Here is a 13535-nt window from a genome sequence, read left to right as displayed (position 1 = left end):
TCACCCTAGACAAGCGACAGCAGCTCAGGGACGGCCCCGAGGCAGAGCCTGCCCTGGGGGCCCGGTGGAGAAGGCAACGTTTCCAGTCTAGAGTCTAGGGGCGGGTTACCTATTTCGCGCGGGTTGGGCCAGGCCACGGGCGGGTGCGAGGAAAGCGTGGAGAAGAGGGTGTCGCTGAATTCCGACATGAGCATGTCTGTGTTCAGCAGCGTGTCCTCCTCCATGGGGACTGGGGTCTTCCAGCCATCCCCGTGCTTGTGCCAATAAAGCATGTCATCGTCCTGCCACCGACGGGGGGGAGGACAAACCAAAGGGACAAGAGTGACTTGGGGGTTCCCAGCACATCACATCAGGGAAATACGCTGTACTGTTTCACAGAGCAGCCAGGGATCCCATATAAGAGATGAGGTGAGGGGGTGGGGAACTGCAGGGAGAATCCCCCTCCAGCCCCCAGCAGAGAACTGGCTTGTTTCCTTCACATCCTTCACGTGAGGTGGGGGGGGCCCTCCTCTAGCCCCAGGGTGCACAGGGGCTACCTGCTGCTGCAGTGCTGGGCCACCCAAGTCACTGCTGTTTCTTGTCAAAGGGGGAGGGGTCCCATGAGGGTCCTCATGGCCCCCAAGCTCACACACCTGGGCCAGGCTGGAGAGGTCCTCATCCTTGTGCTGCTGGAGCTGCGGAGAAAGGACAGAGAGGACCAAGGTGGTCACTCAGGGCCCAGGCAGGGGACGAGGCCCTCGGCCTCTCCTTCCTGGAAGGGGCTAACCTCCAGAAACATCTAGGCCTTCTCTCTCTGGGAGGCGGGCGGGGAGAGGGATCCTGCCCCTGCCATCCCCAGGCCAACGCTGGACACAGAGGAGATTCCCAGCCAGCGTTTGTGGAATAAAGAGCCCTGGCTCCTAGCTGGAGAAACTGAGAGCAAAGGGGTCACACGACCAAAGCAGGTCACCACTTGGGCTGGGCTAGAATGCTGGACCAAGGAGAGGGGTGGCCAGCTCCGGGCCACAGCCTTGGGGGCCAGTGTTCTGAATCCGGGCTCACTTCTTCCCTCCCCTACGGGGCTTCCTGAACGTGCTCTCTTTGGAGCCCGAGCCAGATACCCTTTTCTTGAAGTAGGTTCTCCACTTGTGATACTCCCGGATCACGATCTCAATGCGGCTTTTCCAGTACTTCCCTTCCGTGGTGATGGCCTGTGGGGAGACGCAGGGCAGAGTGAGCAGTGGCGCTGGAAGAGCCGCCCTGCCAAGAAGCAGGCGTCTGTCTCTGGAAGTCGGGTCCGGGCAGTCCAGCTCCGAGAAGCAGGCTGCCTGCCTGCGGCTTCGTCCACAGAGTGCGTCCCGCCTCTGCTGGGCCACGCCCGGCCTCTGAGTGAAGGGGAGCTTTCATTTCATGGCCCACGATAACCCAGGGGGCTTCGGGGGCCGAGGTCCTGGAGGCTGGACCGGAGCAGGGGTCAGACAGAGTGCCTGGCAGGGGAGAAGCACAGAGTTCCCGGCGCTGGAAGAACCTCCAGAGACCCAGGCTAGCTCTCAAATGCCCTTAGCCTCCGCCACGTTTCCAAAGGGTGAAAACAAACAGCCCGTCACAGAAGGTTCAGGTGGAAAGTGACCTCTAAGATGCAGTTCAGCCTCCCCACTGTGCAGGGCGGGGAGCCCCTTCCACAGCAGCCTTGAAGACCTCTGGTGACGAGCGAGGCGTTCACGACGGCCTCCGAGAGCCCACCTCACTTTCAGATTCCTTTATTTTTTTTAATGGCTAGAAAATATTAAAGCAAGTCCCAGATATCCTATCATAAATCCCACATAATTTCACCCAAGAATACTTCACTGTGTGTTTCTGACAGTGAAGGATGTTCACCGTGAATAATGCAATATTATTACCAGACCAAAAAAAGTGATATTCCTTAATACTAACACCAGATCATGTCCTATGGCTCCCAACTGTCTTTCATTAGGTTACTTTCCAAGTTTTCCCCTTTTCATGGTAACAGTGAGACATGCTTGGACAAAGCTAAAAAGATGCAGAAGAGTAAAAAGTGAAAGAAGAGTCTTTCCTCCTCCTCACTCTAATCCCACGAGGAAACAATTTCTGTATATCCTTCAAGACATTTCCTATGCATGTACAATCACACAGACACACGCTTTAAAAAATTAACCTGAAGATACTCCAATACTGTTGTGCAACTTGCTTTTATTCATTTACTATTTCTTCAACATCTTTCCCTCTCAGTATATAAAGATCTCGAGTTCATTCTTTAATAGTTAAAGATGTCTGCCTTGTAAGGAGTCAAGATCCCTCCCCGTGGGACATCCCTGGTGGCACAGTGGTTAAGAATCTGCCTGCCAACTCAGGGTCCATGGGTTCGAGCCCTGGTCCGGGAAGATCCCACATGCCGCGGAGCAACTAAGCCCGTGCGCCACAACTACTGAGCCTGTGCTCTAAAGCCCACGAGCCACAGCTACTGAGCCCGCGAGCCACAGCCACTGAAGCCCGCACACCTAGAGCCCGTGCTCCACAACAAGAGAAGCCACCGCAGTGAGAAGCCCGCGCACTACAACGAAAAGTAGCCCCCACTCGCCGCAACTAGAGAAAGCCCGTGCACAGCAACAAAGACCCAACGCAGCCAAAAATAAATAAAAATTTTAAAAAAGAAAAAAAGATTCCCTCCCCGTTGACTTCCAGAGAAATACTGACATTAAAAGAAAGTAGAGGGTAAGTCCCGGTTGAAGGACCCCCTCAGTCCCTGGGTCAGCCCGGTCTGAGAAGGCGGGAGCCTCTGTGGGGTGTCAGAGGCCACCTGCCCTCCGCATCGCCATCGCTTCTCAGGGTCAAAACAGCTGCCAGGACAGCACAGCCCCAGCACCCTGTCCTGCGTCCTCCCTCTGCGGGACCCAGAGCCCTCGGTCCCACCCTTGTGAGTCACCTCCTCCCGAGTGAGGGCCCATCACATGCCAAGTACCTCTGGCCGCCGGTGCTCGTCCACTTCCACAGAGCCGTCCAGCGGAGTGACAAAGTGGCACACGGGGTTCTTGCGCTTCTCCAAATCTGGGCGGGGAGAGGGTGAGACAGCGTCACTGCGGCAGAGACCCCCGCAGGAGCTCCGCCTCTTCTGTTCACACCCCGCCCCTCAGGGGGGACCCTTAAGGGTTCTTTCCTTCTCCTTCCCTTGGAAAATGAGATTTCAGGGAAATAAAGGGGTCCAGGTCCAAGGAAAAGAGTCTGGCAGTGATGTGTGGGCGAGAAAGGGAGTCTGGCTGATCAAGAGAAACACCGGCCTGAGCCTAGGGACCCCGAGCACGCCGATCTCCTGTAGAAGTCACCAGACCCACCTGTACCCAAGCCAGCTGGACACAGGACGCGGCCTGGGCCGGCATCGTCTCAGACCTGCTGAAAACAGGAACTGTTCCCCGACTCTCCAAATGTCACCTCTCGGCTGTACACCCGTCCCTCCTCCTCTGCCTTTACAACACTGAGCACACTAGGTTGGGAGCAATCGGCCTACACTTCTGCCTCCTGCAGACGCTTGGCTGGGCCCCCAGTGCCGATGGCAATAAGGGTCCAGTTCACTCGGATTTGGACGCACACGGCCCGAGAGAGACTTCTGTTTGACACACAATGTTACAAGAGCAGGCTCCGGGGCCCGAGGTGCAAAGGCCTCCTGGTGGCAGAACCTGGAAGGTCTCCGGCCCAGCCACGCGGCACTTACACTGCATGTACCATGCCCGCCAGATGGCATTGTTGAGCCGGATCTTGTCTCTCCACTGGAGCTTCAGGCCCTTGAAATTCTTCCACTTCGGAGACACCAACTTCCCACTGAAAGGTACAATGAAGAGGGGAAACTCAGTGGTTTCTCTGAAAATGGAATGAAATCACAAAGTGCCTCCCAATCCTTCCAGGCCTCAAAACTCTGGATTAACTCATGCAAGCCACAGGCTAGGCTTGATAGGATACACAAGGCACTTTAGGATTTCTTCAAAGTGATACGGATGGGGTACAGGGGGCAATGGTGTTGGTATGGAGGAATCAGGATCGGCCATGGGTTGGTAACTGCTGGAGTGAGGTGATGCTACACGGGGTTCACTAATCTATTCTGTCTACTTTCTAATATCTTTAAAATTTTCCATAATTAAAAGTTAAAAATCTGCTGATTTTGCCTCATACGTGTATCAAATCATCACGTTGTACACCTTAAACTTAAACAACGTTATATGTCAATTTTATCTCAGTAAAGTTGGGGGAAGGAAAAAAGAAATCTGCTGACCACCGAACGAAAGCCAGCCCGCTTGAACCTGGTCTCGGCCACCTCCTTTGCCACCAGTCCCCCTGAGGCACTTACAGTCCAGGCACACCAACGTCCCACTGGCCTCAGAACCTGTGGGGCCCTCTCCTGCCTCCAGGCCCCTGTGCTTGCGTTCCTCACTCTGCACAGACCTCCCTCCGCCCCTGGCCACCCACTCATCCTTCCAAATGATGCTCAAACATCATCCCCTCCCAGCCAGCGCCGGCCTCTCCCAGGCTGCCGCCAATCCCTTCAGGACCCCTGAGCACTGTTCACACCTCAAAGACAGCACTCATCCACTCCCCGTGTAGCAATGTGTCCCCACACCTCCTGCCACTAGACTGCAGCTTCTCGAGGGGAGGGCCCTTCCGGCATCCTCATCTGAAGCACCCAGTACAGAACTTGGCACAAGGCAGGGGCTCGTGTAATAATTCTTCACTGAATGACTTAAACGGCCCTTGCAAACAAAGCTAACGGCAGGCAAGGAATGCTGCCTGGTGGCACAGGCTTCTCAATAGTTTAGTTTTTCAAGGGCTGTGCCAGGAGCCACCTTTGAGCAGCTGGCATAGGGCTTCCCCTCTCCAGATGGCTTGAGATGGGCAAGGCACGGTCACTGGTCCACACAAAGGGGGTTCTGTGGGTTCTACATCACTGCAGGCCACAGCCCTGCCCCTTCTCCAAACCCACCCAGAAATTCCATGTGACAAGCCGTCACAACATCTGGGGTCTTCAAAGACGCACTGCCTGAGCGATAAACACTCCCTGAACCCAAACACCTGGTTTATCAAGCAGAAGCCCCTGGCGGTGCACCTGGCAAACCTCACGCCCCGCCCCGCAACTCAACCCAGCACTGGCCCAGGCTTTGGAGGAAGGCTGTGACCCACCCCCAGAGGAAACGTCACAGCAAGTCCTTTGAGAATCTGAGGGACAGACAGACAGAAGCCACCTCAGCTCAAAGGGTCAGGGGTTTCGAGCCCGTCACACGCCTTCCTCCTCCCACCTCTCCCCGGTCCAAAGGCACTTCCACCCCAGCTGTCACCTACGTTTAACAGCCAGCAGCCCAGTGTTTCTGAGCCTCTGTGGCACGACTGCATACTGGCTGTGAACTTTCACAGTCACTTAATTTCTCTAACACACCAGTTTCCTGGGTAAAATTACAATAACACCATTGCCTCCAGAGTGTTTTAATAAGGATTAAATGTACACACACACACACACACGCACACGCACACGCACACGCACACGCACATGTTCTTAGACACACAGGACAGGTAAACCCTAAGGTAAAATGTAAAGGTAAGCTATTAATAACCACCTCAGTGATCTGGATTTAAGTTATTTTCCGAAGGCCTGGCTTTTAACACCTCCTGACTTGAAAAGTCCTCTCTTTCGTGTTTGCCACCACTGTCGTGGGGTGCCTCCTCCCCACAGGAAGAAAAGGTGACACCCACGGGACCCCTCTCGACACCAGCGAGCAGAGACCAGGGCAAAGGTCAGCCTTGACCCCCGCACAGCTGCAGAGCCACTCGCTTCCTCAGGGCCCGGAAGGCAGGCCTGGGTCCATCTACTCACTCAACAAGCGTTGAGGACCTACTGTGTGTCATGCACACGCTAGGAGGGGAGGAAAAGGATGGGTGAGGCGGATGAGGTCCCGGCCCTCATGGAGCACATGAGCTGCTGAGGCATGAGTCCTGCCTACGTGCTGCGTGCCTCGAACAAGAGCAAAGGGCTGTGGGAACACAGTCGGCATAACTAACCCTGTCTGAGCAGTCACAAGAGGCGTTCTGGAGAAGGTAACATCTCAGCTGAGGCCCAGAGGATGAGAAAACTTCAGCTAAACCAAGGAGAGGCAGAAAGGCCCGTGCTGGTCCTTCTGCCTGGCTTGACGGCCCTCAGGACAGCAACACAGGTCCGGTCAAGGCCGTAGAAAACACCCAGAATGGCAGGAGCTGGGGGGAGGGGGAGGCGGGGGGATGCTTCTAGGCCAGTCTGGAGGGCAGAGTATACACCAGAGTATATTGGTCCCGCCTCTGGGCAAACCAACCCTCTTTCCCTTCCGCTGAAAGATCTTCCAGCAACCCGCTGTCTAGCCAGGCAGGGTGTTCCTGCCTGTTCCAGAAGAAAACAAAACAAAACAGAAAACCCTCCCTACTTTTTTATTTCCTTAAGGGAAAACAAAACTTCTCTATAATTGACAGCTTCCTTATGTTGAAGGCCAGGATTCAAACACCACTTTCTCTGTGTGTCTAGCAGGACCAGAATCCTGACCCGGCATCTGCCACCTGCAGACAGCTGCCGAGGACAGAAGCAGGAGAAGAGATGGGATGGAAAACGAGGACTCCTGTGGGGAGAAACTCTGGAGTCCTGCAACGTTCCGTTACTGTGGTTTTTTTTTTTTTTTTTGGCCGCACCGCACGGCATGTGGGATCTTAGTTCCCTGACCAGGGATCGAACCCGTGCCCCCTGCAGTGGAAGCGCGGAGTCCTAACCTCTGGACCGCCAGGGAAGTCCCCTGCAACATTCTGTTAAGGACTGACCACCGGGCTTAATATAAACCCACCCTTACTCCTGCTTTGTTATTTAAGACAAAGTGGCTGATGTGAGCATAGAGCATCTTCTCAGAGAAGTCAGACAACGGCAACAGCTTCAATTACTTACCACGAAGGGGGTGGGAAGATTCAGAGAGAGATCAAACCCTGGAGGCTAGAAACCAAATCTGATTGGGTATAGTTTGGGCTTCTCATCTTCTTCCTCCTCAACTGCTGGGATGTTTCCCTCTTCCTTGATGTTTATTTCCATCTGCTATCACCCATCAACTGAGGCTTCTGTAATATCTCAACAGCCAACAGGCGGCGCTCAACCAACGCAAAGAAGTAAGTCTGCAACCAAAGCCAAAACCTAAAGTGCCCGCAGAAGTGGAGAGACGATTCCTTACTGATGGGCTCCCTGGAGCCTTTGATGTGCTGATGTCACTGTCAATCTTCAACGGGGTGAGGAGACATTCCCTATACAGACATCCGAAGACAAGGACTGGGACCCTTTCTATGGAGGTACCCCAAGTCTAGTTTCCCACGGAACATACAGGAAAGGCTGCTCCAAAGAGTTCTAAAAGGGACCGTGCGGCTCCTTGGTGGAGCTCCCTTGAGCAGGACGCCCACAAAGCAGCCATGATCGGATTCCTGCTCCCCTCAGCCCCGTCCCAGCTTCACTCGGCTTCCAGACACAGCTGATTGGGATACTTCTTAGTCTAACTCAGGGTTCTGCCATATTCCTTCTTTAAAGTGTTACCATTGGGACTTTCCTGGTGGTCCAGTGTTAGGACTTTGCCTTCCAATGCAGGGGGTGAGGGTTCAACCCCTGGTTGGGGAGCTAAGATCCCACATGGCTTGGGGCCAAAAAACCAAAACATAAAACAGAAGCAGTATTGTAACAAATTCAATAAAGACTTGAAAAATGGTCCACATCAAAAAAATCTTTAAAGTAAAATAAAGTGTTACCAGAAACACATTATCAAAATTTCTAAGACCACTGGCAAGATCTCCTCCAGCCTTGCCTCCCAACCCCACCTCCTTAAACGCCTGGGAACCCCCACACACACACCAGCTTCCTGATCAGAACAATGACCCTGATTCACCCCCCACTCTCCCAGTCTTACTCTGGGAAGGCCAGGGTCTGGGTCTGACTCATCCCAGCACAGTGCCTGGCACGTGGGAGGTGCGATTAAATATGGAATTACTGAGTACTAAACTTTTCCATAAAGAAAAACCTTCATCCCCACCCTGCCACGGCAGCCCTTCCTAGAAGACAGGTTCATGACACGGGCAGGAAGTCTACAGCACAACAAAAGTCTCTCTCAAAACTGCCATTGGGTGGAACGAGCAAACTGAATTTTTCAGAGGTCTGGCAAGAGACTGCTTTGGAATGAAAATTAAAATGCAAGCCTTGCACAGAGAGGAGCTGGAATTAAGAAGAACGGGGGAGAGTGAGACTGGGGCGGGAATTTGGGGTTCCGTTGGTCCCAGGTAGGATTAGGTCCCAGGTCCTAATTCCTGGCCAGACCATCTCTCCAAAAGAAAGCAGGCAACGGTTCTGGGGTCTACCGGTGTGGGGCCCAGACAGTGGTGGAGTCCTTTCATTTGGTCATGCAACCACATTTGCTTGTGAGGCAATACTTCTTCACCATTCCTGATGCTTCCTGGAAACCCACGGGCAAAACGTTCCAAGGCCTATACTACCCAAAGCACTATACATATTTAATGCAATACCTATCAAAATATCCATGACATTTTTCACAGAACTAGAACAAACAATCCTAAAATTTATATGGAACCATAAAAGACCCAGAATTGCCAAAGCAATCCTGAGGAAAAAGAACAAAGGAAGCATAACCGTCCCTGACTTCAGACAATACTACAAAGCTACAGTAATCAAAACAGCGTGGTATTGGCATAAAAACAGACACATGGATCAATGGAACAGAACAGAGTGCCCAGAAATAACCCATACACCTATGGACAATTAATCTTTGACAAAGGAGGCAAGAATATACAATGGGGAAAAGACAGTCTCTTCAGCAAGTGCTGTTGGGAAAGTTGTACAGCCTCATGTAAATCAATGAAGCTAGAACACACCTTCACACCATACACAAAAATAAACTCACAATGCCTTAAAGACTTAAATATAAGACAAGACACCATAAAACTGCTAGAAGAGAGCACAGGCAAAACATTCTCTGACATAAATCATACCAGTGTTTTCCTAGGCCAGTCTCCCAAGGCAATAGAAATAAAAACAAAAATAAACAAATGGGATCTAATCAAACTTATAAGCTTTTGCACCACAAAGAAAACCATAAACAAAACAAAAAGACATCCTACAGGGCTTCCCTGGTGGTGCAGTGGTTGAGAGTCTGCCTGCCAATGAAGAGATACGGGTTCGTGCCCCGGGAAGATCCCACATGCCACGGAACACCTGGTCCCGTGAGCCATGGCCGCTGAGCCTGGGCGTCCGAAGCCTGTGCTCCACAACGGGAGAGGCCACAACAGTGAGAGGCCCGCGTACCGAAAAAAAAAAAAAAAAAAGACATCCTACAGACTGAGAGAAAATATTTGCAAATGATGTGACTGACAAGGGCTTAATTTCTAAAATATATAAACAGCTCCTACAATTCAATAACAAAAAAACAAACAACCCAATCGAAAAATGGACAGAAGACCTAAACAGACATTTCTCCAAAGAAGACATACAGATGGCCAACAGGCACATGAAAAGATGCTCATCGTCGTTAATTATTAGAGAAATGCAAATCAAAACTACAATGAGGTACGACCTCACACCAGTCAGAATGGTCATCATTAAAAAGTTTACAAATAATAAATGCTGGAGAGGGTGTGGAGAAAAGGGAACCCTCCTACACTGTTGGTGGGAATGTAAATTGGTGCAGCCACTATGTAAAACAGTATGGAGGTTCCTCAAAAAACTAAGAGTAGAACTACCATATGATCCTGCAATCCCACTCCTGGGCATACACTCAGACAAAACTATAATTCGAATAGATACTTACTGGACTTCCCTGGTGGTGCAGTGGTTAAGAATCCACCTGCCAATGCAGGGGACACGGGTTTGAGCCCTGGTCCAGGAAGATCCCACATGCCGCAGAGCAACTGAGCCCACGTGCCACAACTACTGAGCCTGCGCTCTAGAGCCCACAAGCTACAACTGCTGAGCCCACGTGCCACAACTATTGAAGCCCGTGTGCCTAGAGCCCGTGCACCGCAACAAGAGAAGCCACCGCAATGAGAAGCCCACGCACCGCAACGAAGAGTAGCCCCTGCTCGCCGCAACTAGAGAAAGCCCACAGGCAGCAATGAAGACCCAATGGAGCCAAAAATAAAATAAATAAATTTTTAAAATAATAATAAAATAAAACAAACAAACAAAAACATTCCTAGGCCTGTCTCCCCCTTACTCCCTCCCAGCTAGGTGGAGTGGGTGAACTATGGAGTGTGGAAAGCAGCACTGACATGGGGGGCCAGGCCCTTCTCCTTTCCTCTTGTGGGAAAGCTGCCCACTGAGGGCCCAGGCCCCTCCTGTTCTGCTCCTACAGAGAGAGCCTGGGGTCAGGGAGGCCTCTCTTAGTCCCGGGCTGCCTGGAAAGATAGTCTGGGGTTCCCTTATAAGCCACATCCTCAGCTTGATCAACAATACGGAGAATAATTTAGCCAGCATCTGCTGAATCTTTTTTGTTGTGTAAAATACATGTAACATAAAAGTTACTATTTCGACCATTTAAAAATGTACAATTCAGTACGTTCACAATGCTGTGCAGCCATAGCTGCTACCTCGTTTCAGTGCTGTTTTCATCACCCCCAAAGGAAGCCCTGTACCTACTAGCGGTCATTCCCCACTACTTTCCCCCTGGCCTCTGGCAACTACTAATCTACTTTCTGTTTCTATGGATTTCTTTCTTCTGGACGTTTCACATAAACAGAATGATAAAATATGTGGCCTTTTATGTCTGGCTTCTTTAACGTAGCACAATAGTTTCAAGGGTCATCCACATTGTAGCATGTATCAGTACTTCCTTTTTATGGCTGCATCATATTCCACTGGATGGCGAGACCACATTTTATTTATTCTTTCATCTGCTGATGGACACTTGGGTTGTGTGACGTTTTGGCCACTGTGAAGAGTGCTGGTGTGAACTGACTCCAGTTTTATTTCCCAATCGGCTCAAAATTCTGGTTAAGGGAGAGAGGTCTGATCATTACATTGGCACTGGGGACATGATGATGGGCAAAAACAACTGTGACCTTTGTTGGAGGGCAAGCGGGCAACTGTCTATCAACATTTCAAAGCCACATCCCTCTGACTCACGATTCCACTGTTAGGAGTTGAGTCTGTAGACGCATTTGCACGTGGGCACAACGTCATAAATAGAAGACATTAAACTGCAGTAGTGTTTGTGGGAGCAGAAAGCTGGGAACAACACACATTTATATGTGCTGATGTACAGGCAAGATCTGCAAGATGTATTCAGTGAGAAAGAAAAGCAAGGTGCAAGATATACAGAATGGCCACCATTTGTATTTGCAGCAGGGAGATATGCACACAGACACACACACACACAGGAAGGGAGGGAGAAGGAGGGAGGAAGACAACCAGTCACTCTCAGGAAAGATACACAAGAAACAGGTAACAGTGAAGCAGTGATTTCCGTTGGAGAGCTGAATCGCAGAATTAAGGGGGCTCAGTCAGAGAGTTAGTTTTCAGTGTTTACCATTTTTTTAGTGTTTAAATATAACACAGGAATGTATTATTTTTTCAAAATAAACAAGGGAAAAAGACCAGGTATAGTCCAAGACTTTATAGGGCTTCTAGTTAACTGGGGAAGGAAATTAATCACATGAGCAGATATGAAACTTGTATACAAGTCAGTTTTGTGCACCAGATCCAAATATGAGGATAATAGCTAATAAGTGGTTTCTTTAATGAGTGACTGGATGAATAATGCTCAGACTGGTCTCTCTATTCCAGGACTCCGATTCTTTTTCTTCAAAAGAGCGGTCTCTATTGGCTTTCCCTGGGATCTGGGCCTGGTTCCACAGGCTGCTAGGAGCCAAAACTAACAGGCTCCAGACAGACAAAGGTTCATTGAGGAGCCACGGCGTGGGGAGCGGCCCTGCGAGCGGCCTGGCAGGAGGAGGGCACCGTGTTCAATGGAACCGCCCTGGAGCCACGGGCCCTCCGCCCTGGGCCACCTGCCCAAGCAGAGTCTCCACCCGGAGAAAGCCTGTGAGGTTTTCAGGCCCTGCTCCCACGCCCAGGCGTGGGTCCTCTCTCCTGCACCCCAAATTCATCCTCCTCCTGGGTCACTTGGCATCTTGTTTTCTTTTTTAACATTCAAAGAAAGTCGTATTGGAGAAGCAGGATCAGAGGGCGCTGGCAGCAAGGCAGGAATGTGGGCTCCCAAGGTCCTCATTCCAGGTCTGTCCTGCTGACAAGGGGTGTGTGCGTGTGGTTTGTGTGTGGGGCATGCATGTATGTGTGTGTGGGTATGTGGGTACAGTGTGGTGTGTGTGTGTGGTATGTATGGTGCGTGCGTGAGAGAGTGCGTGTGTGGGTACGCTAGTGTGTCTAGGTGTGTGTCTGCTCACATGTGTGAGCATGTTTGTGAGGACTGTGATTGTCTGTTTTGTGTAAAAAGCAGGGAGTAATCACTTATATGACCATCAAAAATTAGAGCACCATGACGGAGTTGAAAGAGGCAAAATCAGGCTAGCCGCAGCGGTGACCCCCTTTGCCCTGACTGTGAAGGACAGTGACATGTGTCCCTGCTGGGAGTGCTCCCTCCCGTGTCCCAGCCTCCCACCTGGGGACAGACACCGCCATGCTTACACCATTCCCAAGCAAATGAGGAAAGAGAGTGGTGGTGGGAAAGAGTGGCGCTGGGCTGGTGACAACGGGAGCTGTCAGAGCCCCGCCTTTGGTAAAAAGGGTGCCGATGTCCCCTCCCCAACAGGAGAGCTGGGGACCACAGGAGGCGTGAAAGGACTGGGCCTGGTGCAGAATAAGTGCTGACCAAATCTGGGGCATGTTGCTGAACACTGAAGTTGAGTCTTGGGCATGTTCCTGAGTGTTAAAGCCTGGAGTTTCCTGTCCGATTCGAGCCACCACTGGCCTTTCAGGCAGGAGCAGGGATGCTGGGCAGGGCACCAGTTAAAGCCATAACCATATGTCTATTTGCCAGGAGAGTAAACTTGAATCCAGAACCCAGGGTGTTCCCGACTCCTCTAGACTGAGGATGGGACCAGGCCTACAACGGGAAAAAGTGGTGTCTCACTTCAACTGCATCACTTGTTAATAAAATACTTTAAAAAATCTGCATATTAGCTATGTGTCTCTTTTACTTTATGAGCTGTTTGTGCCCTCTGTCTTCTAAAAAACTTTTTATTTAGAAATAATTATACACTCACAGGAAGTAAAAAAAAAATAGTACAAAGCGTCCCATGGACCCTTTGCCCAGCCTTCCCCAGTGGTGGCACCTTCTCTAGATGTAGCACAACCTCAAAACCAGGAAACCAGCTTTGGGAACGTTGTTACTTAGACGACAGATCTTATTCAGTTTTCACCATCCGTTGAAGTGTCAGTTGGTTTTTTCTTGCTATTTTATATTGGTAATACTATAATATTAATGATATTAATGCTTTGTGATATTTCTGCCAATGTTTCCCCTAGGTTTTGGTTTTTACTTCTT

The 13535-nt window shown here is 50.8% G+C and overlaps 1 protein-coding gene across 4 annotated transcripts in view; it reads right to left on the bottom strand.

Annotated features, from left to right (window-relative positions):
• The window catches only part of MLXIP (MLX interacting protein), a 60308-nt gene that overhangs the window by 13878 nt on the left and 32895 nt on the right, over positions 1–13535 (bottom strand). For 3 of the 4 annotated variants that reach the window (XR_009534934.1, XM_060122077.1, XM_060122079.1), the window contains exons 2-6: positions 3707–3813; positions 2960–3045; positions 1101–1190; positions 633–674; positions 110–281 (exon numbers count right to left, since the gene is read on the bottom strand). Coding sequence is in view for 3 of the 4 variants with exons in the window: in XM_060122077.1 (XP_059978060.1) it covers positions 110–281; positions 633–674; positions 1101–1190; positions 2960–3045; positions 3707–3813 (497 nt within the window). In the remaining variant the exon portion in view is untranslated. The remainder of the gene's footprint in view (positions 1–109; positions 282–632; positions 675–1100; positions 1191–2959; positions 3046–3706; positions 3814–13535) is intronic. The other variant, XM_060122078.1, reaches the window with a different exon arrangement.

The sequence above is a fragment of the Lagenorhynchus albirostris genome, chromosome 14 (assembly GCF_949774975.1).
Source record: "Lagenorhynchus albirostris chromosome 14, mLagAlb1.1, whole genome shotgun sequence".
Taxonomy (NCBI): domain Eukaryota; kingdom Metazoa; phylum Chordata; class Mammalia; order Artiodactyla; family Delphinidae; genus Lagenorhynchus; species Lagenorhynchus albirostris.
The sequence above is the reverse complement of the archived record's forward strand: the minus strand, read 5'-3'. Positions and strand labels throughout refer to the sequence as shown.